This window comes from Phalacrocorax carbo, chromosome 5 (assembly GCF_963921805.1).
Source record: "Phalacrocorax carbo chromosome 5, bPhaCar2.1, whole genome shotgun sequence".
In the NCBI taxonomy this organism is placed as follows: Eukaryota; Metazoa; Chordata; class Aves; order Suliformes; family Phalacrocoracidae; genus Phalacrocorax; species Phalacrocorax carbo.
This window is the reverse complement of record NC_087517.1, coordinates 41,981,669-42,007,260: the sequence shown is the minus strand read 5'-3', so window position 1 is coordinate 42,007,260 and position 25,592 is coordinate 41,981,669. Positions and strand designations below refer to the sequence as shown.

General features: G+C 49.6%; 2 protein-coding genes across 4 annotated transcripts in view; one reads left to right on the top strand and one right to left on the bottom strand.

Annotated features, from left to right (window-relative positions):
• The window catches only part of AGAP1 (ArfGAP with GTPase domain, ankyrin repeat and PH domain 1), a 240,221-nt gene extending 231,079 nt beyond the window's left edge, over positions 1-9,142 (top strand). For all 3 annotated transcript variants that reach the window (XM_064452169.1, XM_064452170.1, XM_064452168.1), the window contains one exon: positions 484-9,142. In XM_064452169.1, the coding sequence (XP_064308239.1) occupies positions 484-687 (204 nt within the window). In that variant the 3' untranslated portion in view covers positions 688-9,142. The remainder of the gene's footprint in view (positions 1-483) is intronic.
• A 12,585-nt stretch (positions 9,143-21,727) lies between these two features.
• Positions 21,728-24,047, bottom strand: GBX2 (gastrulation brain homeobox 2). Its single transcript, XM_064453327.1, has 2 exons — positions 23,340-24,047; positions 21,728-22,968 (listed from the first exon to the last, which is right to left on the bottom strand). The coding sequence occupies exons 1-2, from the start codon at positions 23,848-23,850 to the stop codon at positions 22,445-22,447; spliced, it is 1,035 nt and encodes a 344-aa protein (XP_064309397.1). The 5' UTR covers positions 23,851-24,047; the 3' UTR covers positions 21,728-22,444.
• Positions 24,048-25,592: the final 1,545 nt, after the last annotated feature.

The following is a 25,592-nucleotide window of genomic DNA, read 5'->3' as shown; positions in this document are numbered from 1 at the left end:
CTTGGTGTCCAGGGAGGGGGCTGGCTGGGTGGGTTTTTGCTTGACTATGTCCTTCAGCAGGACCTCCCAAACCTTCTTCCTGCATGTTCCACAAAGCCTTTGCTGGTGTGCCGAGTCTAGATGTTCCTCATTGTATGCTCTCTAAGTACAGCAATGTTATAAAAAAGTATATTTCTGCCTGTCTTCTGCTACTTGATGGAAAGTAAAGGAGAGCGTAGGAAATGAGGAAGAAGAGATTTCCCTAGCACCTGTTGGAAACACCACTGTGGCAAATTTTTTTTTCACATATGAGCCTCCCCCTATAGAAACCTTTACGTATGGGACTCAGTGCTGCTGACGTTGTCAGGCTGGTATCCTGCCTGCTCTCTTCTCCCTTTCCTCGTCCTCAGTTCCATTCAAACTAATCTGTCCTGAGCCTGCTCCCTCCATTTTAATGCTCTGTTGGCACTGCAGCTTCCAACAACACATCTCTTCTTTCTGTAGTATGGCGTCGACGTGATGGCACGCGATGCCCATGGAAACACGGCATTGGCCTACGCCCGGCAGGCCTCCAGCCAGGAGTGCATTGACGTTCTCCTCCAGTACGGCTGCCCTGACGAGCGCTTCGTCCTCATGGCCACTCCAAACTTGTCCAGGAAGAACAATAACCGGAACAACAGCAGCGGAAGGATGCCCACCATCATCTGAGGAGCTCACTCGTATATTTGCTGACCTGAATTACATCCGCAGCCTCATATTCCTCCATCCCCATCACAGCTCTGCTCTGTGAGTCTGGTAACTCTCCTTTTCCCTTTTCCCTTCGGTACATCCCTGTCCTATCCGGAAACGGTGCATCTGGAGAGTGCGAGGGGATGAGAAGGAGCAAAAGGGGCTGCAGAGAAAGCAGTTGTTTCAGTGACAGCTCTCGAACGATGGAAACAAGCAGGCGAGAGGGTGTGGGTTGAGCGGGACACACCGCGCGTGGCACTGGGACCATGGGAGAGCGGTCATCCCCAGGGAGGATGCAGGCTCCCCGAGCGTGGAGGGAAGGGGCGGAGGGAGAAGCAAGCAAGAGGAGAAGGAAGGAGAGATGGTGACTTTCTGTAACTGACAGTTAAGCACATCAGTACATTTCACCTCTACCAAACGCGACGCCTGGATTTCATTCTCTTCTCTGAAGAGCTTGACGGCATAAATCAGAAGCAAGCACAGAGTTTGTCAGGTTTGAAGCTCCTATGATGGTATGTGTCAAATCAGTTGTAGCTAATCTGTCCGGGGAGAATACTGGCTTCATTACACTTGTATAGTTGAGTTCTTCCAGCATTACCGCTGTTTAATAGAACATGATTAGTCATCACGGAGAAAAAAGCATATTAGCTGAGGAGGTAGTTACATGGCACGCTTCGGTGATTGCTTGGATGTGATTGCAATATTCTTAGAAGCATCATATTATCTCAGACATGTTCTTTCAAGCCCTTGGAGCCCTCCTTTCTAAATTCACTGTCATAATTTAGTATCTGTTTAATTTTTCAGTCCAAAGAGAGGAAATGAGTTGCTGAGTGTTATTTGACTGCAGTCTCCTTGGTGTAAAAACAAAATGGAAAAAATAAATAAAGGTAACTATGAAACACAAAAAGGAATAATGAATACCGCTAAGGAAAAACACTTCAAGTATGTTTAGTGAAATTAATAAACGTATTAAAGGCTAATATTTTTTCAGCTAGCAGAAATAGGTTCTGTCATTTTGCCAAGGTAAATGTGTTGAGTTTTTGGTCACTCCTGTGATGCATTGCCTAACTTATACAGATTTTTGTATTGTGTCTCTAGATTATATGTGTGTAAAATCTATTTGAATAAAAAAAAAACATAAATATGCATTGATTTTTTTTTTTGTACAGAAAATGGCATCTCTGTTAATTTATAAACTGTAATGGATGTGAACTAAATAATGTGCAACTAGTTAGGATCTGTGGGTTACAGATCATTGTACATTGAAAATATTCCCAGCAGTGAGCTCTTATTTCCATCACAAGCCTTTGAGGAACATATCAGAAGGAGATTATGGCACGTTTGGCATGAAAAAAAAAGAAGCGTATGAGACCGTTTAGAAAGAAAAAAGAGGCTGTTTCTCAGTGCTGTAAATATATGTAACTCCAGAAGTCACGAAGCTTTCACAAGCCAAGACAAAAAGCCCTAGTCTGGCTGTGGGAAGATCAGATTTGATTAAGTTCAGAATTGATAGCCTTCACCGTGGCGGGCAGGGCATGGCTGCGTTTGACTCCCAACTTGGCTTCTTTCTGGAAGAAAAATGGCTTGTGAAAGTAGCCTGGACAGTTCATTTGAATTCCAAGTTTTAATACTTGATTTGATTATTTTGGTATTACCGGGCAGATCCCAGCTTCTCCTATTTTCAGCAAAGTTGGATTCTGGCACGGGGAAGCAGGCTGTATGGTTTTTGGCAGGCAGAAAAGTGATTTTTTAAATTTTTTTTTTTAAAGGCATATGGCAATGTGAAGATGGGGGAAGGGTATATCACGGAGAAAGTTGAAAACTCAACTGAATTTGATGGCAAAGGAGCAATTATGTGAAGGCAGTGAGGTGCATACAGCATAGTAATTTGCAAATCTACCTGCTCGTATGTATTTCCCAAGCCTTCAGTGGTGCTTCTCCTTGGGGCTCTGCATTTCATTTGGCATACAGATGGGAGGAGCACAGCAATTGCTAAATAAACTATATGTGGACAAAAAGTGAAGGAAAAAACATAATCTGGTTATCTTCAGCAAAAAAATCAGAAAATTACAGATTTGCTGTAAAATCATCAAATTGTGGAAGAAAAGCAAGCCTCAAGGTGGAAGCATGAGAATATTGACCAACTTTTCCTATTCAGTGGTGTTCTCATTTTGTACTTTGTTACTGTATAGACCTTTGACTATTGCGGGGGGGGATTCTTTCTTTAACCAGCCTAGGCTGGCTGCATCAGAGTAAGGCTACAGCTGATTCTCTTCATACTGGGATAATTTTACTTTTTTTTTTAATTGAGGAAGGGTGTCTGTTATAATTGCTATTTCTCTATCATTCCCACACAGCTCCCTGATCTTTGGTACTAACGGGTGGTCCTTCAGTGACGGGACAACCCATCTAATGTGCAGCTTAAGGGGATGCTGCAAAGTGCACTGTGTCTTGGTGCTCACGAGCTTTACACCCCTACCAGGTGGACACAGCGGGAATTCAGGAATCGCAGCTCGTGGTCCCAGAGGTGCTATAGCTGCCTGCTGTTCCCCTGGGAGCATCAAGGGCATTTGTATCCAAAAACCAAGTCCAATGTTTCAAATACATGGTAGGCAGATTTGCCACTGTTAAGTTCTCAATGTGTGTTCCATTTCCAAGTTTTTTTTTTCCTAATTGAAAATATTTTCTGTACATAATTTATTGCTCTCTTTGGGCGACCTTCCTCTTGTAAAGCTGAGAGTGATGTTTGAGAAACAAGGGCAACCAGGCTGTCATGCAGATTTCAGGTAGAAGAGTTCTACACTCCTTTCATAAAGATTTTCCAAAAGTGAACATTGAAAAAACAGAATATTTTTAGGAGAGGAAATTCCACTGTATTATAGGAAAAATCATATATCCAGGCTAGCCAGCTAACAACCTCATACTTTAATTAAGTAGTAGCACAGTTGCTATTAATCTAAGCATGGTTTTCCCTTGGAGGTGTAAGTGTTGGCAGTAACTACGCTGAAGTGGCGTAGACTATGTGATGGGTTCCCCAAACGTGTCAGGGTCTGTGGGGAGGATACCCGGTTGTGCATGCAGCGGCAATCCCTTCAAAAGTTGGGAGATCACCCAGCGCTGTCTCTCCAAGTCAGGAGGGACCTTCCCTGGCACTAGAGCTGGTGATGCTTCAGCCTCAGGAGAACAGACTGAAAGTCTGTGCCTCACGGGGTGTTGGCAGCAGCATCCCCTCTTCAGATGGGTTTGGTTGGATGTCTGGGAGGAGTTGTGTGGCACCTCCTCAGCTAGTGAGACAGGCCACCTGGCAAGGGAGTCAGGCCAGCGTACAATCCATCCTCTTCTTGCATGGTGAAGGAGAGGTGGGGAAGTTCTTCATGGCTGGAGCCCGGCAGGGCTTGGCTTTGTGAGCCGAGGTCTCTGGGCTCGGCGTGCTTTTCAGGGGATGCGTTTGCACTTTGCAGAGGATGTTCTTGAAGTCATCCAGGTGCGGAAACAGGCAATATATACCGACACTTGGAGAACCTGCAGGAATCGTTCCCCTTGCTTTCATTCTGTTAAGCTGTCTGTTTTCTGTTCTTCGTCTCGCATTTAGCCCCTGTTGTTGCTTTTATGGAACCCATTTGCCAGGCTGTTTACACCCTTTGAGCATGTTACGAGGAAATTAAAAACAAATTGAGACCCAGTCAATAAGAAATCCCAGCAGAAACGTGTTAGTTAAAGCTGTGTTCTCTGAAAATGGAGTCCGCGGCTGTGGTTTTTGTTGCATCCCCCATTTAACCCTTTTCGTCATCCCAGATACCTTTAAATCCCCCTTCCTCTGCACTTTATCCACGACGACTAAAACACTAGAAGTGAGTCAGGCTTTGCTATTAACATCAGCACTTTCCTTCTATTTATTTTAAGCTAATTGCTGTTGAACAGTAGAGATGAGTCGGATGTGTCATACCCAGCATCTGAACTCTGAACCTTGATATTCCCAGAGTTGAGGAGGGTTTACTTCTCCTCTGTATTTATGACGAAATAAGATATAACCCTGGGAAAAGTCAGGGCCCTGCCAGTGCAGAGATTTGGCCAGGGGCTCCCATTACCAGGTTTTCAATTTTGTTGCTAAAAGGGGGAGAAGAACAGCGATTTTTGGAGAACCTTGGTGTACTCTGGGCTAGATGCTGCTCAGAAAGCCAGGTGAGCTCCAGGAGGGTAGAGAGGATTTTTAAGCATTTGGGCATAGTGTATAGTAACTGCGTAAACATCGATACTGTTTAATTTGCTGTCTTTTCCCCGTTTCCTTAAATTATGTGTGTTAGTGCGAAAAAGCTTTAGCTGCACTTGGAGATTTCCCCTGGCAAGAGGAAGCTGAGTAATGTAGGGAGAGGAATAGAGGTAGGAATGCAGATACGGGCTTAGAAATGATCTCCGGCACTGTAATGTAGTATAATTAGATTATATGGGGTTTGGATAGTTTCATCTTTTATATTTGTATGGAGATCGGGGAAAAATGAAGTGATTTGTAGTTTCTAGTATAAAGTAGTAATAGTGGAGACAAGCACAGATTTCACAAGGGGGTCCCAAAGGGGCCCTTTCCAAATGTCTCGGGGAGCCGCATTTGCACCTTAACAGGGAACAAATGGTCATTGTGGCTGGAGGGACTCAAGGTAAAGGAAGACAGTGTTGGGGACCAACCTTGGGGCAGCTTGGCTGGATAGGCCCATTCCCATCTCATCGTCAAGCATCTTCATTTCCCCTCCGGTGGCTGCTACAGCAATGTGTACATGGGATCTCCGGCTATTAGACTTGGATCCTTAGTTCAACATCTCCTTCCATTCTTGGTGATTTGTGGGTAAAATTTATTGTGTAGAAAACTGGGTTTGGATGTTCTTGTGTTTGCAGGATAGCAGAAAAAAACCCGCTCCAGATTAAAGTTCTTTTCAAGGTAGAAAAAAACTAAACTACCCCAAATTAAAAGGTTCCACAATTGGTTTCCACTTCTTAAATTCTAAGCTACAAAAAGAAGGTTGGTTTGAATGGCTTTGTTAGAGAATAATCCGTTTGAAAAAATATAGAGGCAATAGAGCAAAATATCTAAAGCTGTAGGTAGGTAGATTTGTTGTATTACGATATTCTAGGTTTGGTTTTATTGTTTAGCGTGGGCCAGTTTTTAAAGTAAATATTGAGTGATCTCATGTCATGACAGTTTACCTTGAGTTGACTGAATTTGTCTCATTTTAAAAGGAGGCTCAAAGGGTTTTGGCCAAGATTTTCAGGAACTATGAATAGTTAATGTTTTGAGAGGGAGGATTGCATGATTTCTGAAAAGAAAAGGTTGGTCTTTTTGGTTTTGTTTTGTGGTTTTGTTTTGGGTTTTTTTTTAACAGCTGTCTGAAGCCCCAGATCACTAGGCACGCTTCTGGTCATCTTGGCCACTGTGTTTCATTTCAGGTGACAGCAATATGTGGGTGAATTAACTCCCATTGTTTACTATCGTTCCCTGAATGTTCGGGGGGACTTTTGCTTGTGGGCAGATGAAATAAAAATGTCTTTGTGCATTTCAGCAGTTTTAGCCTCTTCATCTCTATATGTCCGCCTATCTCCCAAATCCCTGTGGCGTACTCAAGTGGTAGCAGTCAGTCCTGTTGACAGGCAGAGCTTCAGCTTTCTCTTGGCCATGAGCTTTCTGGATGTGTGTTTAGCTTCCAGTACTAAGGACTGACTATTTTGCAGTGCTTCAGAGCTAGTAATTTTTACCTGTGTGTTATGTACAAAACATTAAGGGGGGGTGGGGGTGGGGGTGTTTACAGAGGTCTAATGGCATGCATTTGGGGTGACCATGTTGCTTGCTGCCAGTGAATGCACCATCAGCTCTTTCGTGTATGCCCTGTTTTCCAGAACCAATTGGTGGTTTTTTGTTTCTGAGAACTGAAGTAGCTGAAAACACTTTCCTGGTCCTCTTGAATGACAAGGTACATGGAGTAAAACCCATCACAGCAGACAACCTGGTAGGGTTTGATCTGTCCTAAAGGCAAACCCCAACCTCATGCAGGACCAGGGAAGGGTTTTGTTGCTGAAGGTGGGTTGTGATTTGGCAACCAGTTCCCAGATCTGGGAATTGAGTTGAGTTGAATTGGTGGACAAAGTGCAGTCAGGATGGTTGGAGCCTGAAGGGAAGGCAGCGTATCACATGGAGGTCACTAACTACACATCCTCTGCATTTGGTGTGCATATGTGTGCTTATATATGCATATAAGCTTTGCGTACTACTATTAGCAATTGTGGAAATGTACGTATGCACATTTACACAGTAATCAAAATCAATTGCTACAGCCAGGTTTTCAGTTAGATGTTTCTAAATGGGCAAGTTTCCCAGCTTGAGTACAACCAGCCATTTCCAAGAGTGCAGGAGGCAGGCGCAGGATGGGGGGCAACAGCACAAGGGATGGAGAGATGCAGGAATACAAGGTACAGGGTTACTGTGGCTCTTGCAAACCATCAGATGCTCAGGACTTGCACAGATACCTGCCTCAGAGGTATTCAGTAAAATCCAGCTCCTGACAGCAACACTCAACTTGAGAAAACCTTTAACTTGGCTGCCAGGACTGAAGTAGCCCCCTTGCTTGAGAGAAGAAATCTCAGCTCGCCAGCCCTGGGTGTGTTATCATGCGAAACACCGGGGAAGGAAATTCCGAAGGTGAAAAGGGCAGAGGACTTGCTGGTCAGGGGTCCTTTATTTTATATAAATTATTTATTTTATATAACTTCTATATAAAGCGTGAGACCAGTGGGCTGCCCTCCTATAGCTGATTCAGCGATGCTTCAGATCCTGCTGCTGTTTGTGGGGTTGTTGGGGAGCCTTCCCCAAGAGCAGCTTCTCATCCCTCCCTCCTCATGTTCTTGGCCATTCAGCTCTGGCCCCATAATTTTGCTGTGAGGGAGCACAAGCCTCAGCTACAGAGCTGAGGGTTTGCATGTACCGAGTAGTCCAGGAAAACTTGACCAAGTGTTGCTCTGCACCACTTCTACCTTCGTTTTCGGTTTGTAGTCCTAACGGGAAATCAATAGGGAGAGGGCAAGTCTGGCAGGGCGAGAAGGATGTGTTTGCTGGAGCTAGGCAAGGCATGGTAGGAAACATGGCTGGGTGCGCAGAAGAGATGGGAGGATCTTTCATTTCCCCTTCTTGTACCTGTGACAAAAAATTACTTTGAAATGCTGTTGAAGCATTTTTTTTCTGACGTATCCAGGGGTTCAGCTGGATTCTCTGCTGAATCTACTGAGCTCATTTTGCCAGCCCACAGGGAAAGCAGGACGCACCCATCCTCTGAAAGCACAGCCCTTTGCTCCATGGAAGTGCCAAGTTTCTGGGGGACCGCATGCTTTTGGTCCAGCTCTCTCACTGTTTCAATGTCAAGAGCATCTTTCACTTGTAGACAGCTTGCGTAGGCGGGCGCACAAACCAAAGGGGTATTTGGGAGAGGAGTGTCTTTTAAAACACCAAGGGACTTGTTTGGTGTAACTGTTGCCTTTGGACTCTGGTTTGGAATTGCCAGGGGCCTGATTCTGCAGCTCCTGCTGACTTAAACCTCTCGACTTCATCAGAGTTTGAGCGTATCCCGAATGCTTTGCCCAAGTGCAAGGCAAAACAGCTTCCAGGCGGCAGAGTCGGGCACAGATGGCCTGTATCCTGGCCTCTCTGAAGTTGGAGTGTGGCCCCTGGTTTCAGCAAGGTTGTGATTCAAGGTTCAATCTAGCCGGCACCTTTATTTTGGGAGGCACATCGGTACCACTTGGGAAGCGGATGTATACACTGGGGTTTTTTCCTTTATTTAATACCCTGTGACCGCCTACAAAGACTAGATTTTACATTTGGCCGCTTTTAGCCCCCAAGTCTCTCAGTTTTTCTGCTTTGTGATGTTTGTCTTTCTGGTTGGGGAGGGGAGAAAGGGAGCCCAGGTGAGTAGGGACACCTGAGACCTCTGCTTGGGGTAGAGGCAGAAGATACGGCAGGCTTTATAGCAAGTTGGGGGTGGGGGTGGGGTGGGGGAGTGTTTCTGTTTCTGTAAATAGTAATGTATAAATGATTACAAGACAGTGTGAAAATTATTAAAAAAAAATGTCTTTTGTTGGTTTTATATTACCTCATTCAGCAAGTTTGTTTTACAATGACTCAATGATGCTTTATTTATATTGTTTGTACTGTAATTAAACCGATTGACAAACATTTCACTTTGCTTGTTGTTTCATATGATTTTGGTTTGATTAAGTATGCCAGTTTGTATTATGTTTCCCTTTCCTCTCTCTCCGCATTGAGATTTTTGTGTCAGCTGTACAGTATTCTGAATAATTAAAAAAAAAAGGAAAAAAAAAGTTGTAAAGTACTGCAGAGAGAGGCTGCTATATTGTATAGGTCTCTTTCTAATAAAGACAAGAAAACTTGTTCGTCGCAGCTTGCTTCTTAGCTTGAGTCTTCATTGTCATGTTATGGAGATACACCTGCCCTGGCCCCACTTTCTTCTCGTATTAATGATGAGATACTGTCACTCTTTGCCAGTAATAAAGATGAAGTATTATCCGAGACCTGGGATGTCAGAAGAGCCGGTAATGGTGCAAATTGATAAATTAAAAAGCAATAAGTCAGCCAGGCCGTAATGGTGTATATCTAAGAGTTCTGAAAGTGCTTATGAACTGAATGACAGATCTCCCCGCAAAAATATGTGAGCTTTCATTAAAAACAGTTATTCTCCCCGAGGAAGAGAGAGTAGTAAATGTTGCACCTAGGCTTTAAGAGTCTCTGGAGGAGATCCAAGGAATTAGGCCAGTAACGGTTACATCTGTATCTGCTAAATTGGTTGAAATGATCATTTAAAATAAGAATAATAAAACATCTTTAAGGTCATGATATGGTATGGTCTAATCACTTCTTTGAAGGAAGATCATGGCTTTCTATTAGGCTTCTCTGAACAAGTCATTTAAAGCCCTGAACAACGGGCAGCTGATGGACATTTATTTACATTTCTAAAGTCTTGGCCCAGGTACATCACAAGCATCTAAGTAGGTCCAAGGAGAAGACAGTATTGCCCTGATATAGAAGCTTGAGAGAGGGGATGGAGAAGGAAGCGAGAGGTGATGGGTTTTCACCTGAGCAGCCTGGTAACTAGCCACATGCCAGAAGGGTCCCTACCAGGCCCAGTGTGTCTTGATGGGTTGGCGGTACGGTTAGGGGTACCGATGGCTGTAGAAACACTACATAAGGCCGAGAGAGCTATGTGGTATCAGCGTGGGGGCACAGAGAAGAGCAGACAAAATTCAGTAAATGTGCATTAATGGGGGAGGGAAAGGGAGATGACTTAAATAACGTGCCCTGGGGTGAGGAAGGAAATGTAAGATTTTAGGATCCTTAAGGGCACCACAGGGCGAGACAACCAGTGCTACGGTTTGGCCATCTGTGCATACCCCACCTTATAAAAGACACAGAGAAATTCGGGATGTTCCGAAAAGAGTGGAGCTATGAAGAGGTGGAAAAAGTGGGGAATTTCCCTCAAAAAGAGTCACAAAGAGGCGGGTATGATAGCCGTAGAGAAGCAGTGGATCGGGGATGTCTCTTTTCCTGGTCTTGCACCCAACACATGGGCTGATACCAAGAGGCAGCACAGTCAAAACCAATGCCAAGATGGGCGGGCTCTACAATGAGCCACTGGACCAGAGACCTCGCTGCAGCAGGATTTTGCTCAAAGGAAGTCCTGGCCAAGGTGAGCTGCATCTTCACGGATTGAGTGGGACTGCCCACAATATGGGATTGGGGGTTTTTGTTTTTATCCTTTATGTCTGCTTGCACCTTGGGCTAGATCTGTTCATTCTTCAGGTTCTTGCCCATCCCATCAGGTCTCCCACCTGCAGGGAGCTGTTGGTTCTGTCTTGTCTGATAGGGATTTGTTTGGGGCTTGGGGGAGGTTTTCCACTTCCTTTTCTGCTCTTCAATTCTCCAAGTGCTCCAGGGAAGCTGTAGCAGCACTGTGGGGAATGAAAAACTGCAAGACTGCTTGTGGACTTTTTTTTTCCTTTTTTGGGAGTCTACATCACCACATCATCATTTTGTTAGGCAGCAACTGTACACCTGTGTTCTTGCAGGGTTTTCCCACCCTGTCTAACCCCATCACGTGTCCAACCAGCACCAAAGCAGGAGGTGGGTGCTTTGTGCTCTCCCCTTCTGGATCTGTAATGTGAACTTCGAATGTGGGAGAACTTGTTTTGGATTTGGATTCCCCCTGGGCGTAAAGCTATAACTTTTTTTTTTTAGGAATCATGTGTTCCCTCCTCCTTTGCCCTCCTAAAGCAGTATGGGGTTTGATTTTGTGATGGGCATGGCTGTCTGCTCCCTCTAACAACCATCCTAAGACCTGGCTTTACCTGGAAAGAGCCTGGTGCCAGGAATGGTGGAGCAGATTTAAGCATGTCTTTCATTCCCGCATTTCTCACCTGCCCCAAGCCCACCCCCGTGTACCCCTGAAACGCTCTCAGCTGGTGGCATTCACAGAAGCCTAGGAAGAAAAGAATACATCCTACTGCAAAGCAACAGGGGGCAGAAAGATATTTTGAAGGAGAACTATTGATTCCCATAATGGGAGTTGGGGGAAAACCCCCTTTTTTCTTTTTATTCTTTTTAAGAAAAAAGCAATTACTGTAAAGACCAGACTGTTGCTCTGCTGTAAGGCCTTGCTGTGTGTTTCCACCCTTGCCTACAAAGGATTAGTTTTCGTGGATGCTGGGAGCATCAGCTCAAGAAACCTGCTCCAGAGCACAGAGATGCTTATTCCGTAGGTACCACATGCTTTTAGCCCTCATTCAAAATCATCCCCTTGGCAGTTCTGCTGTTTCTTACTTGTTCTTTAACACAGATACAAACTAGTATGAAGGGAGCGATGGGATGAGACAACCGAGGACGGCACACGCAGCAATCACATGCAATGTAATGGTAGGATGGGGCTGACCCTCCCCTGGTAAACAGCTTTGTTTTCCAGAAGCGAGCCAAGCTCACCCCAAATCAGCTGTTTTTCATGGAAAAACTAAACATTTTGTGCTTCGTGAATATCAGGTAGGAGTAGCCTCAAAGAGCCAGATCAAAGATCCACCCATGCCAACAATTTTTCTCCACCTGTGGCCAAAAGCCAATGCTGGAGGAGAGTGTAAAAACAGACTACATGGGGCTGCTGTTGTGTATTTCCCCAGCCTGTAACTCTCTACAGTTCAGGGTCTTCCTGAGCCACCTGTTTTTGGTGAGTTTAGTAATCCTCAGTGAATTTCTCCTCCATCAGTTTGGCTGATCCCCTGAATCTCTTGAAAGCTTTGAGTATCCTGCATCAGGGAGTTCCTCAGCTGAACCACAATGGTGGTGAAGAACAAACACCATTGTCCTCCCTGCTCCCCTCCTCCCTTTGCACTACCCTGGGGAAGGAGGCTGGCAGTGGGACCCCCTGGTTCGGAGTGACTTGGCCCAGTTTATCTTCCTGAGGGCCCTTCCCAGGGGCAACACATGTCACTCATGCCAAGTTGCTCAATGACTTGGTGGCAGGAGGTGGAAGTGGTCTCTAGAGATGCTGCTCAGAAACTTCACTGCAGAAAATCCAGCAGAAAACCAAGCTGGGGAGCAGCATATCCCACACAAAGCTCTTCTGAGCCCAGCAGCACCTGCCTTTGAGCTCATCCTTTTGCCCTTTTTTCTCTATTTCTATGATGGATCTGTGGCAGGTGATGCTTGCAGGGAGAAGCAGGCAACATGGGTATTCCCCGGTGAAGTGTTCCTGCAGCATTGCAATTCCCACCCGATCGATGCCTAGAACGTGACTTTTGGAGAATCATAGAATTATTTAGGTTGGAAAAGACCTTTAAAATCATCGAGACAACTATAAAGAGAGAGCATGGACTGCATGAGTTACTGGGAGGGCACATTAGGGAAATGCAGTTACTCCTGGTGAAAAAACTAATGTGCAGTAGGAAAACCATGAACTGACAGCAGGACTGGGAAACCCACCTGGCAGTCATTTATCTCGCCTAACATCCAGTAAAGCCCTTAATTGGCCAGTAAATGTGGTCACAATAACCGTGCTCAACACGCAGCACCGCTGCCAGCAATTAGCACTTATTTATTTGCATTCTGCCCCCACCGATCTCTGCTCCTCAACTTCCAGATCTGTTTGTTTTTAAGCCAGGGAGACTCCTGGCATTTGCCAAAGAGAGAATGAGAAGAGCTAAAGCAGAGGAAGAAAAAAAGTGATGCTGTGCTGTGGGGCAGGAGCGATGAAGGGATATGGAGCTGCAAAGCCCTCTGCAGGACTTTCCCATTGCTTGGGGAATTAACACTGGGCTCCTACGGAATGTAACATGCCTGGGGTTTTCTCAAGCCTCTTAAGAAATGGCTCAGCATCAGTGCTGCCGACACTGAGGGCTGCTTGTTGCTTAGTTGAAGAGAACCTTCTGATGACCTTTTGCAGTAGAAAAATGATCATTTATTGTCATTTTGGCGTGGGAGCAAACAAGTCACATCATCTTGGAGGATTAGTGGAAATCAGAGGCCATGTATTTTCATATAATGAAGTGAGGGCTTGGATCCCAACCCAAGTTGCCAGAGTCGGAGGAAGGATGCGGTAGAGAGACAAGAAAATGGCCAATGCCCATTGGCAGCTGCCATGATGGGGGTCCCCGAATGCCAAAACATCTTGTGCAATGCTGACAGCAACAGATGGGTACGTATCTTGAAATCCTACCTCTGCTTTGGGCCATACAGGAAGGCTTGCATCTACTTTGCAGGCAAGAAGAAACCACTGAGAACCCTTGGATTCTGTGCTGGGATGAAGATGTCCATCAGCATTTTGGGGCAGGTCCCCAGAATGCCAGCTGGGTGCAGGAGGGAAGAACTGGGAGCCGGAGTGAGGTGTTAGAGCTGCAGATGGCTGTGGGAAAGAAGGGGGGGGAAGCAGCCTGGCCCAGCCAAAAAAAAATAACCCCCTACAGCCCTGTGTTTACCCTTCTGAATGGGCTGTCTTTGGAGGCATCCTGCAGTTTCTGAGAGTTTGTGGACTGGAAAGGGATTGTGCTGCCAAGCAGGTTCGCAACTGAAGCGGACTGGGGCAATCCCCCACAACAGCATTGGGACAGGAGCCCAAGTGAGTGTGGGGGCACCGAAGGCTGCCAGGAATCACCCCAGATGGATGAGTATCTCTGACTGATGCTGAGGAAAGCAGATTTTGGTACAACCTTCCTTCCCACCCCCAGCACGCTCCCCTCCTCCTCCTCCCCACCAGAGGTGTAGCATCTACAGCTCCTGCTCTGCAGATCCAACTGGTAATGGCCAGGCTGATTGACTGCAGATTTGCCTGTAACTGAGCTTAATTAGCAAGCTAATCAGGTCTGGAGATGGTTCCAATTTATTTATTGGCTGATGGCTGCCACTAATCTGCCTGGCCAGTTAATACTAGCAGCACTGAGGTTTGTGCCAGGTGAACAAGTATATCAGGATTTCACCCTTTCCAGCACTCAGAGCTGGCAAAATTGGCCTGGAGAGTGCCTGAGCTCAGATGTGGGCAGGGTGGTACCCGCTGCACCCCCTTCCCACATGGTGAAGGAGGGTCTGAGCACTGTGCCCAGCTCAGACTAGCTCTGACTCACCAGGAGGATAGTGCTTGCAGGCAAGGATAGAAAAGGGGCTTGTTCTGCGCTTCGCACACCGGCAGCATAACAGAGCTCAAACACCCAAAATAGTCCTTGTAGCAGGGACAAGGTGTCCAAAGGCAGTGTCATCTGTAGGTCACCTCTTTTGAAGGTGACCTAGAGCAAACCTCTTACAACTTGTGCTTCTTAGTTCCCTCCAGCTGCACAAAGGTGATATAAAAGAATTTTATTTTGCTTAAAAAAAAAAAAAGGGGGGGAATTTTGGGGGATTTTTCTTTTCCTCTGGAGTTACCAGGAAAATGGCATTAGTGTTCTCTGGGTTTGCTGGAGCATCTCTGGGCAGATAAGGGATGTCTTTTCAGCGGAGGCAAGGATAAAAGGGAGCACTGGTGCTGTTATAGAGCATGCCTCCCTCCTGAGTGTTGGGGAGCCCAGGGAGCAGGACTCGTTAATTAAAGCACGGTGAGAAGGTCCCTTCCCTCAGATCCTGTCCCTCCAGAAGTCCCTCCAGTGTCTGCATATGGGATGGGGACGTGCATGTGGGATGGCACCAAGCAAAGGAAGGAAGGGAATGGGATTTCCACACCTTCATTCTCTGCCATAGAGAGGAACCAAAGGGAAGGGAGGCAGGATGAAAGGGGAAACATGGCAGAACAACTGGAGAAGGCACTTGCTATGGCAAAAATCCACGCTTGGCTAAAGCACCTCTTTATGGAAGGCATCCAGCACCAAGCTGAAGACCCCAAGGGCTGGAGATGCCCCTCGCACCTTAGTTGGCTCTGATCTTTAATGGTCTTCCATATTCAAAGAAAAAAAAAAAAAAAGCCTTGCTTCTTTGAGTCTGTCTGGCTTGAGCTGCTGGCATCGATCCTCTCGCTGCTGTCCTCCTGTTGATTCAAGAGCCCTTTGGTACCAGTATTTTCACCCCGTGAAGGCACTTATGGACAATAATCAAGTAATTTCTCATTCTCCTCTCTCTGATAAGCCAGGAGGTATGTGGGTGTCAGAGCACTGGGTGTTTCAGGGGTCCTTGGAACCCCTCTGGACCCTGGCACCCTGGTGATGAGGGGTGGTAATCCTAGCGTGGGACCTCCCAAACGCAGCCAGTTGGATGGCTGGTGGGACTGGGGAGGATCTGGATGGAGCATCCTTCTCGGGGGGCTGCAGGGCACCCTGGTTTTCGGGTGATGGAGCTGGTCCATGCCGGGCAGGGAGAAGGGGGATTATGACCTGGATGAGGCCAGAAAGCCCTGATGCAGGTGGTGCTCACAGCACTGGGGGAGCAGAGACAGGCGGGAGGGTTTCATGGCTGCAGCTTTCAAATCTCTTGCTAGAGAGGGTTATTAGAGGGAGTAATTGGGATCACCTTACTTTACAAATGTTACTTTGCAGAATGAGGCAGGAAGACAGATCGATCTCAACTATTATTCATTAAGGAAAGTCCTTTATAAATCCCAAATTAACAATTTCTCTTAGAGAGAGACTTCCTATTACCCTTCTTTCACGGGAACTTATTGCTGCTTTGGAAATGGGGAAATATGAAAATAATTGGGGAGGGGGAGAAATAGCAGTCATGGGCTTAGGAGTCAAGCATCTGTTTAAAAAAAAAATACAGATATGTGTCCTAAAAATGACCATTACCCTAATTCAGAAAGGCAATGTTTTTGATAGATACTATTAGACCCCGGCCATAACAATGTTCATGAAAGCCCAAGTGGCTTCTTAGCAATGAACAGGCTATTTGTAAATGTTCGGTGCTCGATGGCTTATCTACAAGTGGAGGTGGTTTGCAGAAGGTCTTCACTACCAACCACCCTCTTTGTGCAAAGAGGTGAGTGTTGGGGGGGACACACACCAGAAGGCTGCTGTTACTGGTGCCATTGGACCGGGTACCACTTTGCACCTGTCCTTGCTGTTGGGGCTGCACAGTGTTTTAGTTATCTGGGGTATATTGCTGCATAATGGGGGTCTGTCTAGGTATTTGAGGGGGGAAGAGAGAATTTCAACCCAAATCCTGTTGATGTTTTGGATGAAAAACACTAACAAAAGGGTTTGGTTTGGTTGTTTTTTTTTCCAAGCAGTGGAGGCAAAAAACCCAGTTGTAGCTACTTGAAAACTCTTAGGTGCCTTCCAGCTTTGGTGCAGGGCCTTGAAATTTGGCAGGAGGGTGACCTGGTAATTTTAATATAGGGGTTTGGGGGGGGACTGTGTGTTTCACAGGGTGCATTACCCCCTGCTGCCAAATCTGGGGTGATAAGACACGCCCTGAGGATGCTTCAGGGATGTGTGCAAGAGGACTTCAGGTAAGGAGATACTGCCATTGCCCAAGGAAGTTGGGTGGTTCGCTTTGAGCCAGGGTTGCCAACAAAGCAAGCAATTACTTAATTAGTATAACTGTACCTGTGGCTTATATTGGCTGTTCTGGGAGTACCACTAAGGGAATCAGAGGTCTTTCAAAGGGGTTTTGGGGGCCATACCCACATTTTCCTGCATCATTTCTGAGTTCAGATGCTTTTGCGGTAAGAATAGGTGTCTTGAACAGGACTGCAAGCAGAAGGAAAACGGCAAAGATTTCTTTTTAGACAGGCAGATGCAGATTTTGTCACCCCAGATAGCATGGAGATATGTTACCTTTAAAAAAACCATTAATCACCGCTAAGGCCCCATTTTGGGAGGCCAGTTTTGGTGTACTGGTACCCTTTAGAGTAGCTTGGGGGTGTTAAGAGGGAAGAGCTTTGGGCTTTTGGCAGCACACATTCACCCTGTGAGCTCCGACTCCTCGCTGTTGATAACACGCTCCTAGAAAATTATAAATGGGAGTCCCTGGTTTGTCTTTCGTTCTGTTAATTAATAGGATTTGAACATTAAAACTGCTTCCCCGGAGTCGGCGATAGGCCCTTTGCCGCTAATTCAGGCCCCTTGCCACTAATTCAGTCATCCTGGCAGGTCAGCGTAAACACCCCATATTTTACTGCCATTTTTAGATTATTCCCCTGCCTTGTAATTATTTTCCTGGGGGACGGCAAGGGATTAATTTCAGGCACCCGTTCCTCTGCAGATGGTGGCATGCCCTAGCACCGAGGCGATGCAGAGCATCCCCTGGCAGCAGATAACACTGCCGATTCGAGGTCAGTTTACCCGCTGACGAGGAAAACGTCATTAAGCCGGGTCTGCGCTCCTCTTCCTCCGCTCCTTTTATAAATGCAAGGGAGGAAGGACTCGCTGCTGGGTCAGCCCTGCCTGCACCGGTGACGTGGTCCCCTGGGCACAGAGGGATATTGGGCATCAGAGGGGAGATGCTCACGTGGCTGCATCAGGGTCCCAGCCCCAGTGGGTACTGCCGGGGCTTGCAGATACCTCGAGCGTGGGCAGCCCCTCGCTCAGGCTTCGGTCTGGCACGCTCAGCATCACAGAGAGGGGCTGAGGCTGTTTATTCCCAGGGGTTTTCTCCACACTGGGTTGTTTGTAGGAGGAGGACCAGGAGCCTACACGCCCCACAGCAGGCAGCTTCAGGGTTGCCCTTACCAAAGGGAGGGAGAATCGTTTCGCTTATAGCTAAAAATACCCCTTTCTATATTATTTATCTATACGACTTAATCTCCTGCCAGGGCTGGGAGTCAGAGCACCTGCGAGACCACTAAAAAGCTGTGTTTTTCTTTGGGGCTGAGATGCTGGGAGCTAAAGCAGAGGCTTAAAATACACAAGGCTCTGGAAAAAAAAAAAAAACTACCTCCCTCCTTCCTCTCTCAGGCCTGTTTGGAAAGGCAGTCTTTCACTTCTCCTCTTAGGCTGAGCCACAGGGAAAGTTGGGCAAGTAAGTTTGCTGAGCGGAGGGAGGGCGGCACAGATCGATTGGCGAGTTTAATAGGATCAGGTCAGTGTAATCCTGTTTTAGCTATTGTAATTCAGGCAGCCAAGGAGACCTCAAACTATAGGGGAAGGGGCTTTTAAAACCTCAGCGGTCCTGCCACAAAGCCAGAGGCTGGGGCCGGGACAAAAGCGGGAGAGAGGATGAAGTGGCTTGAAATAAATAGATTAAGGCTCTCTATGGGCCAGGCGTAGCGGGAGGGAGAAAAGAGCAAGCAAGGGGCGGGCAAGCATCCCGCAGCAGTGGGGAGGGGTCGGGAAGGGACCTGGCACCCTCAAGGGATGCGGGGTGGCTCAGCAGTGCACTCCTTCCCACCGTGGGGTGGCTGGTTTGGGGTGTGGGGTAGGTTTCTCACCCCCCACAGCGTGTGTTTCTGAAGGGTTGGGATAGGCAATCAATTTTTATGATGCAATTTATAATTCATACAGGTTGTCTTGGTACATATGGTGTTGCTTTTGTGTGTCAGGGTGCCGGGTGCTTTATGACGGTGACGGCAGGAATTTGCATTGGCGGCCGCTTACCGGCCTCATCGCTCTCCTCCTTGCGGATGAAGATTGATACGGCCCCGTGGAAGCGTGGGGCGGGGGCCCGATCCCGGACGACAGTGAACTGGAGGGGTGGGTTTCTCTTGCAGGGAGTAACGTGCACCTTTTGGGGCATGGGGGAGATGCTCAGTTCATGGGTGGGGGGGTGGCGTTATTCCCAGCAGGGGTACAGAACACCTCACCCACCTCTCCACATATTGGGGTCAGCCCTGCTCTGGGCGATGCTCAGTGCGGAGACACCCCCACTGTCATGGGGGATAACCCCAAAGGAGAGAGGGGCCGGCACCCCCCTCCCAGGTGCAAAGGGGTCCTTGTCAGTGGGGCAGCCGCATCCCAGGGGGCGGGATTGGCAGGTAAAAGGCACAAAGCTGAGCATGGCTGGTCCCAGCTGAAATAATTAAACCAATTAAGTCAATACAAACGGAAACAAGGTAGAATGCAGAGCTGCCCCCTCTGAGGAAGTGGGAGCTGCAGCAGCTTGAGTCGTACCCCCCCACCCCCTCGATCCGATCTGGTATGCACTGAGTTTGTCCGGTCTCTGTGGCAGCCCTGGCATGTGCTGAGTTTGCCAGGTTGCTGCAGCGAGAGGGTAAGGGGGGGCGGGGCGGGGTGGTGGTTTTAAAAACTGTGATGTCTTATTTAAGAGTGAGGCAGTGTGCTCCTCGCTCCGTCGGAGAGGGGTGGCCTCCTCCAGCCACCACATCCCGGTGCTGCTGAATGGCAGTGGCTTAAAAATATGTCTATAAAAAGGGGTTTTCCTAAGGCAGGCTGGAGGCGAGGTGGAGAGGAGCGGGTCGCTTTCCTTCCCTGCCGACTTTGGGCTGCTACGAAGTGGACCGGCATTTCTGCTGCGCTCCCCAAGCAGTGCAATTATTTGATCTGCAGATGTAAGAGGAATTTATTGTAACAACAAATATAGTGATGTCAAAACCCAACCTTGGATTAAAGCCGGCAGCCAAAGGGGAAGTGTATTAATTTCAAACAGCATCAGAGGCCAGTGCCTATTAGGACGAGCTATTCTTCAGACCCCCCCATCAGAATTAATCATTGGGAGTTAATTTGAAGCTCAGACAAGTTGCTGTTAATTTAGTGCAGGGAGGACGGGATGGAATAAAAAGCTGAGGTGCTGGCCGGGCCTCCTGGGTCTCATTAATCAGCGAGCTGAGACGGCCTGGCTTGATTACAATTTGCAAAAAAATTCATTAGAGCCTGGGCGATTGACAATTTTTCTCTCTGCCTGTGATCTGACTCATTAGGCAGCCAAATGAAAGCCATGATGATGGTGATGATGACAGCTATCAACCCCCTCGCTTGTTTATCTCCTTCTCCTCCGGCCCGGCCCGGGGCTCCCCCCTCCAGCCCCAAAGCCCCGCTCTTTTGGGGGGGAGGGGGAAGGGGGCAATGGGGGACCCCAACCCGCCGAGCAAATAACTTTCCTGTGCCTGGGGTACATGCTGGCTTGCAGAGGGAAGGCTGCCCTGGGGGGGGCGACGGGGGAGCAGGGGTGAGGAGCAGCTGCTCCTCCCTAAAATACAACAAAATACAACCCCTCCTTGGAGGGGAGGACAGCCGGGCTGCCGCTCGCCCGAGCCGGCTCCGGGTTGCTGGGCTTTCCGAGCAGAACCCCGTACGCACCAAAAGCAAACTAAAATAAATGAAAAAATATATGAATTATTTTTTTAAAGGGGAAAAAAAGCGCTCCGAAGAGGAGCGGCGCCGGGAAGCCCGGGGGAGGGGCGGGGGGGCAGGCGGGGCCGCCCCACGAGTGTCCCCACTCCCTCCGGTGCAGAAACGAAACCAAAAATTATTATTAATATTTTTTTTTAAAACCGAGCCGAAGGAGCGGGCAGTTGGCGGTGGCTACCGAAAAGGTTGGAATTACCCGTGGGTTCCCGCTAGTCCCCGAGTGTCCGCGGCTGCCCGTGGGGCCGGCGGGCAGCGATCCTGCCCGGGGCCGTTTGTTTTCCGTGAGCGGCTGGTGGGAGAGGGGAGCAGGGACACCCCCCTCACACACACACCCCGCCAGCCCCCTCCGACCCCGGCGTTAAAAAAAAATAAATAAAAAAAAAAAGTATCATCAATAAATGATGAAGTGCAAGGGCTGTAAACGCTGTGACCACCGCCAAGCCTTGATTCACTCGCCGGAGCCTGCCCCGGGAGCGATGCGCTCCCTGGAATGACCCCCCCCTTAGTTTAATTTTAACAAATGCTCCCCCCCCCCCCAAGCACCCCGCTTTGGTCGGGAAATTAATGCTTTTTAGTTCCAAAGAGCCCCCGACGGCCGCCAGCCGGGCGGTGCCACCGGCACGGATGGAGCCGGGATGCGTAAAATGGGGGGAAAAAAGGGGATGAAGGGCGGGGGGGGGAGCGGGACCCTCTGGCCTCGACCAAACCCCCCGGGCCGCCCAGCGCCCCTGCCCTGGGCGCAGCGGCTGTATCCCCACCAAAAACGGGACTGGGAGCCCGCCGGCTGCCCGGGGAGCGGCGGGGGGAGGGTGTGGGGGTGTTCCTGACCCTCCGCCCCCCATCGAGGCCATCCACGTTTATTTACACAAAAAGCCTTTTTCCAGCCTTCGCATCCTCCCCCCCCCAAAAAAAAACCAAACACAAAAAACAGGAAACTTTTTGCCCCTCTCCCCCCCCCGGCAATAAATGTGGCTTCGTTTAAAAAAAAAAAAAAAAAAAAAAAAAAGGCGAGGGCAGCATCACTCCGCTCCGGCCGCGCAGGAGGGGAAAGGAAAATCAGCTCAACCCCAAATTCTGGACAGAACAGCCAGGGGCTGGAGGGCTTTTTTTTTTTTTCTTTTTTGTTTCTTTGTCGGTTTTTATTCACAAGACTTAGTTTGCTTTTAAATTCATAACTTATAAGGAAATAAGCTACATTGAAATAAATTAAACACAATAGAGAAGATCGTGCTTTTTTTTTTTTCCTCCCCCCAACCCCCCCACGCTCTTTTAAACATGGCTTGGTAGAATAGGCAAACCAAATCGACAGAAAGCCAGGCAAAAAATATATTTAAAAAATCGTCCCCACTGCCTGCCACTCAGCCATCGGAAATAAAATCAAACAATTAAAAAAAAAACCCCATGAAATTAAACTCTTATTATTTTTCTTTTGGTGGTTTTTTTTTTTGTTTTGTTCTCGTCTTTTTACCTTTCGCCCCCGATAAGAAACAAAACCCCAAAAGACGGCTAAAGGCGCGCTGCGGGTTTCGCTGGGGATGTCTCTGCCGGCGAGGGAGGGGGGACAAATCGTTGCTGGATCTGGCGCCGCCACCGTACCGCATCGGTGGTCCCCATCGCAGCCAAGAGAGCACGAGTATGTACAAAGTGGGGGGGCAGCGTAAGAATAAATATCTGTGTGTCTCTTCCAGGGTTCGATAATATTCCTGCTCCGAACCAAAACAGTTTCCAAGCCTCTTGCCTTTGCAGACTCTCGCTTGACTCGGTAAGTGGAAAGTTTCGCTTTAAAGTTCGCTCGTGGTAGGGATTTGCCGTGCGCTCACGTGGGATTTTTTTTTTTTTTTGTCGGCTGTTGTTTGCTGTAGGATTTGGGGATTTTTTGCCTCTCTCTCTTTTTTTTTTTTTTTTTTTTTTGGGTGGGCTGCTTTTAAAACCCGATTCGGAAACCTTTCCCTCAAAAACTTGTGGTTCTGAGCATAGGGAGAGATCAGGGTCGGGCTTGCTCCAGCTGCTGGTGCTGACTCCTGATCGCAAACCTGCTGACGTGCACCGGGATGGGTACCACGATCTTAGGGTTTCGGGAGGGCTCCCCTGTCTTGGAGTTGGCGTTGCCCGCCTTGACCCGTTTCCATTTCGCCCGTCTGTTCTGGAACCAGATTTTCACCTGCACCTCGCTGAGTTTGAGGGCGTGAGCGATCTGGGACCTTTCCGTCAGGGACAGGTACTTTTTGCAGTGAAACTCCTTTTCCAGCTCCAGCAACTGCTCGCTGGTGAAGGCTGTTCGCCTCCGCCGGTTTTTGCCCGTGGACGTGGTGTTGGTGGAATTGGGGGGGTTTTGGGGGTTTTCCTCCAGCGCGTTGCCAGAGTCCTCTTCCTTGTGAGCCGCCTGGCCGGGGATGTTGTCGTCCGAGCTATAGTCTAGATCGCTGTCCATGGAGAAACTTTCCTCCTTGCCTTTCGCGTCCTCTTCTGCTTTGGGGTCCTCCTTCCCCTGGCCCCGGAGAGCCCCGGCTGGAGGCGAAGCAGAGGCCTTTCGTTAGAATGTGGTACCCCCCGGCCCGCCGCCGTCGCGCTCCCCCGGGCCGCAGCTCCATCCCCCGAAAATTGTTGGGGTTTGGGGAGTGGGGGGTGTTGGGGTTGGTCTTTTTTTTTTTTTTTTTCCCCCACGTCTCTTTGGGTTGGATTGATTTTATTGCTATTTTTTCGAGCGGTGGGGGCTGGCAACCTCCCTTCCCCTCCGCCTTGCGGCCACCGGACCCCTGCCAGCCCTGCCTCCGCCCGGGGGTCCCCTGTCCCCGCGGCCGCCCCCTCTCCCGCTTCCCCCGTCCCCCCTCGGAACCCCGCTCCACCCCGACGGCTCCGGCGCTCACTCACGCACTCACCGAGGGAGGCCTGGACGGCGTCGGCGGCGGGGAAGGGCAGGAGGGCTCCGTCCTTCCCCAGGAAGGTTTTGCCGTCGTCGCCGCCGCCGTCCGGGGGCATCCCCTCGGCTTTCTCGAAGTTCCCCGGGGGGGCGAACTTCCGGGCGGCCTCCTGATGTTGGGGGGAGGCGGGGAAGGTGCCGGGCAGCGTGGCCATGAGGGTGGAGGTGAGGGCCATGCCCTGAGCCAGGCTGGAGCAGAAACCCGTGGGCAGGCTGGGGAGCTGGTGGTGGTGGGGGTGCGCGGGGGGTAGCGCCGGTTGCAGGGCGCCCTGCGGCAGAGCCGGGGGCGGCGGGGGGGGCGGCGGCAGCACCACGGGCCGGTAGGGCATGAACATGGGGTAGCCGGTATAGACGAAGTGGCCGGGGGCTGGCGGCGGGGGGCTGCCGATAAGCGAGTCGATGCTGAAGGCCGTGCTGCTTCCCAGCGGGCGCTGCATCATCATCAGCGAGGGCTGGAAAGCCGCGCTCATGCCGGAGCGGCGGCGGCAGCGACCACCTTCTTCTTCCTCTTCTTCCTCCTCCTCAGAGCCGCGCAGCGCCCACGCGTGGGGCAGAGCCGGGGCGGAGCGGGGCCGCGGCCCGCCGCCCGCACATCGGGGCCGAGCCCCCCGCCCGCCCGCCGTGCGCCCCCGCCGCCGCCGCCACCGCTCTGCCCGCCCGCGCTCCCCCGCGCCCATTCACATTTTGCCCGGCTGGGAACACGGTCCGCCCCACGTGGCTGCCGCCGCCGCCTGCCATTGGGCGGGAGGGAGGAGGGGAGGGGCCGGGCGGTGAGACCGCGCCCCTAACACCTCCCTCTCTGTCCCGGACCCCCCCCTCCCGGCCCCATTCACGAACCGCCCGCCCGACGGGGCGGCCCACGCGTGAGCGCTCGCTCCCCCGTGGAACGCCCCGCCGAGGATTCACGCCCCGCCGTGCCGCCGGGGGCCTCCGGGGGGTCCCCCGCTCCCCCAGGGCGTGGGACATTCCCCATCAGACACACACAATTCAATGCTCCAAAGCATTGAAGCTCCTTTTTTTTAAAAAGAAAATACCCCAAACCCTATTTTATTCCCGCTTTTCTCTCCCTCTCTCACACCATCCACCCCCCCCTTTTTTTTTTTTTTTTTAAAGCCCCCAAATAGGCTCCATGTGGTTCTGGGTAAAGTCAGCCCCTGGCTTGGCTTTGAAATTGCTTCTGCAATTATGTAAAAGAGCCATTCAGCAACACGGCGGAATTAAAAGCGATGGAGGGCTGCTCCCTTTTCTCCGGCGAGCCTCTCATGTTGGCCGGCTCAAAGCCTTTTCCAACACGACGTCTTTGGCGAGGACAAAAGCTGGAACAAAAAAAAAAAAGGGGGGGGGGGGGGGGAGGAAGGAAAAAAAAAAAGCCCCCAAACTTGTAAATTGAACGTCAAGTGAACTTTACACAATTTCAAAGGCCATAAATAATGATAAAGGGACCAGGCAAAGAGGCAAACCCAGGCAATTAATGGAGGTTCCCAAGCAAAGATCAAGTGGTTTGGAAAATAAAATTAAATGCAAAAAAAAAAAAAAAAGGAGGGGGGTTGGCTGGGGGTGGGTTACCTTCTGCCTTTGGGAAGTTGAAGCCTTCCCAGGACAATGGTGCTGGCTGCGCCTCTGGGCTTGGTTTTGGGGGGTTTATGGGCACAAAGCCTGACTAAAAGTGGCTGCTGGCTTGGGGGGGGGGGGGTTGTCCCCAAAATGAAGGGTCAGTGGGAGGTCCCACTTCTGTCTGGCCCAGCCGCTTGGAAAGCTCTTAATGGCCCATCTCTCATTTCTAGCATATTGATGCCCCTGTTTTCTGGGGGAGGATGGCAGATGTCGGGGCGGGGGGGGGGGCTGCGTACCCCAGGAGGAAAGTGACCCCGCCATGCCAGCCAGGCCAGCAGGTGCCAAGGATGTGGACAGCCTCTCTCTGTCCCCCATATCCTACCCTTCTTGGCTGGCCACCCTCCAGGCACCAAAAACCCCAGAGGGCATGTGGGGGGGGGGTGAGGTGAGGTGTGAAGGTAGTCCCTTGAGTATTGGCACAGCTGCATGTCCCAAGGGAGCCCCTGCCTCAAAGCAGCGGGGGCTTTTAACCCCCCCAAAATGTGTCCATTGGGGTTTTCCCCTGGGGGTCGTCACGACCTTCTGCCCAACTCTCAACAAGTGGCATTTCCGCCCGCCCCCCCCAAAAAAACCAACCCTATTTATTGCTAATTCCCAC

Coding starts and splice junctions, on each gene's coding strand:
- GBX2 (XM_064453327.1), bottom strand. CDS start 23,850: ATGAGCGCGGCTTTCCAGCCCTCGCTGATGATGATGCAGCGCCCGCTG. Junction 22,969..23,339: donor CGCCGTCCAGGCCTCCCTCG/GTGAGTGCGTGA, acceptor CTTCGCCTCCAG/CCGGGGCTCTCCGGGGCCAG.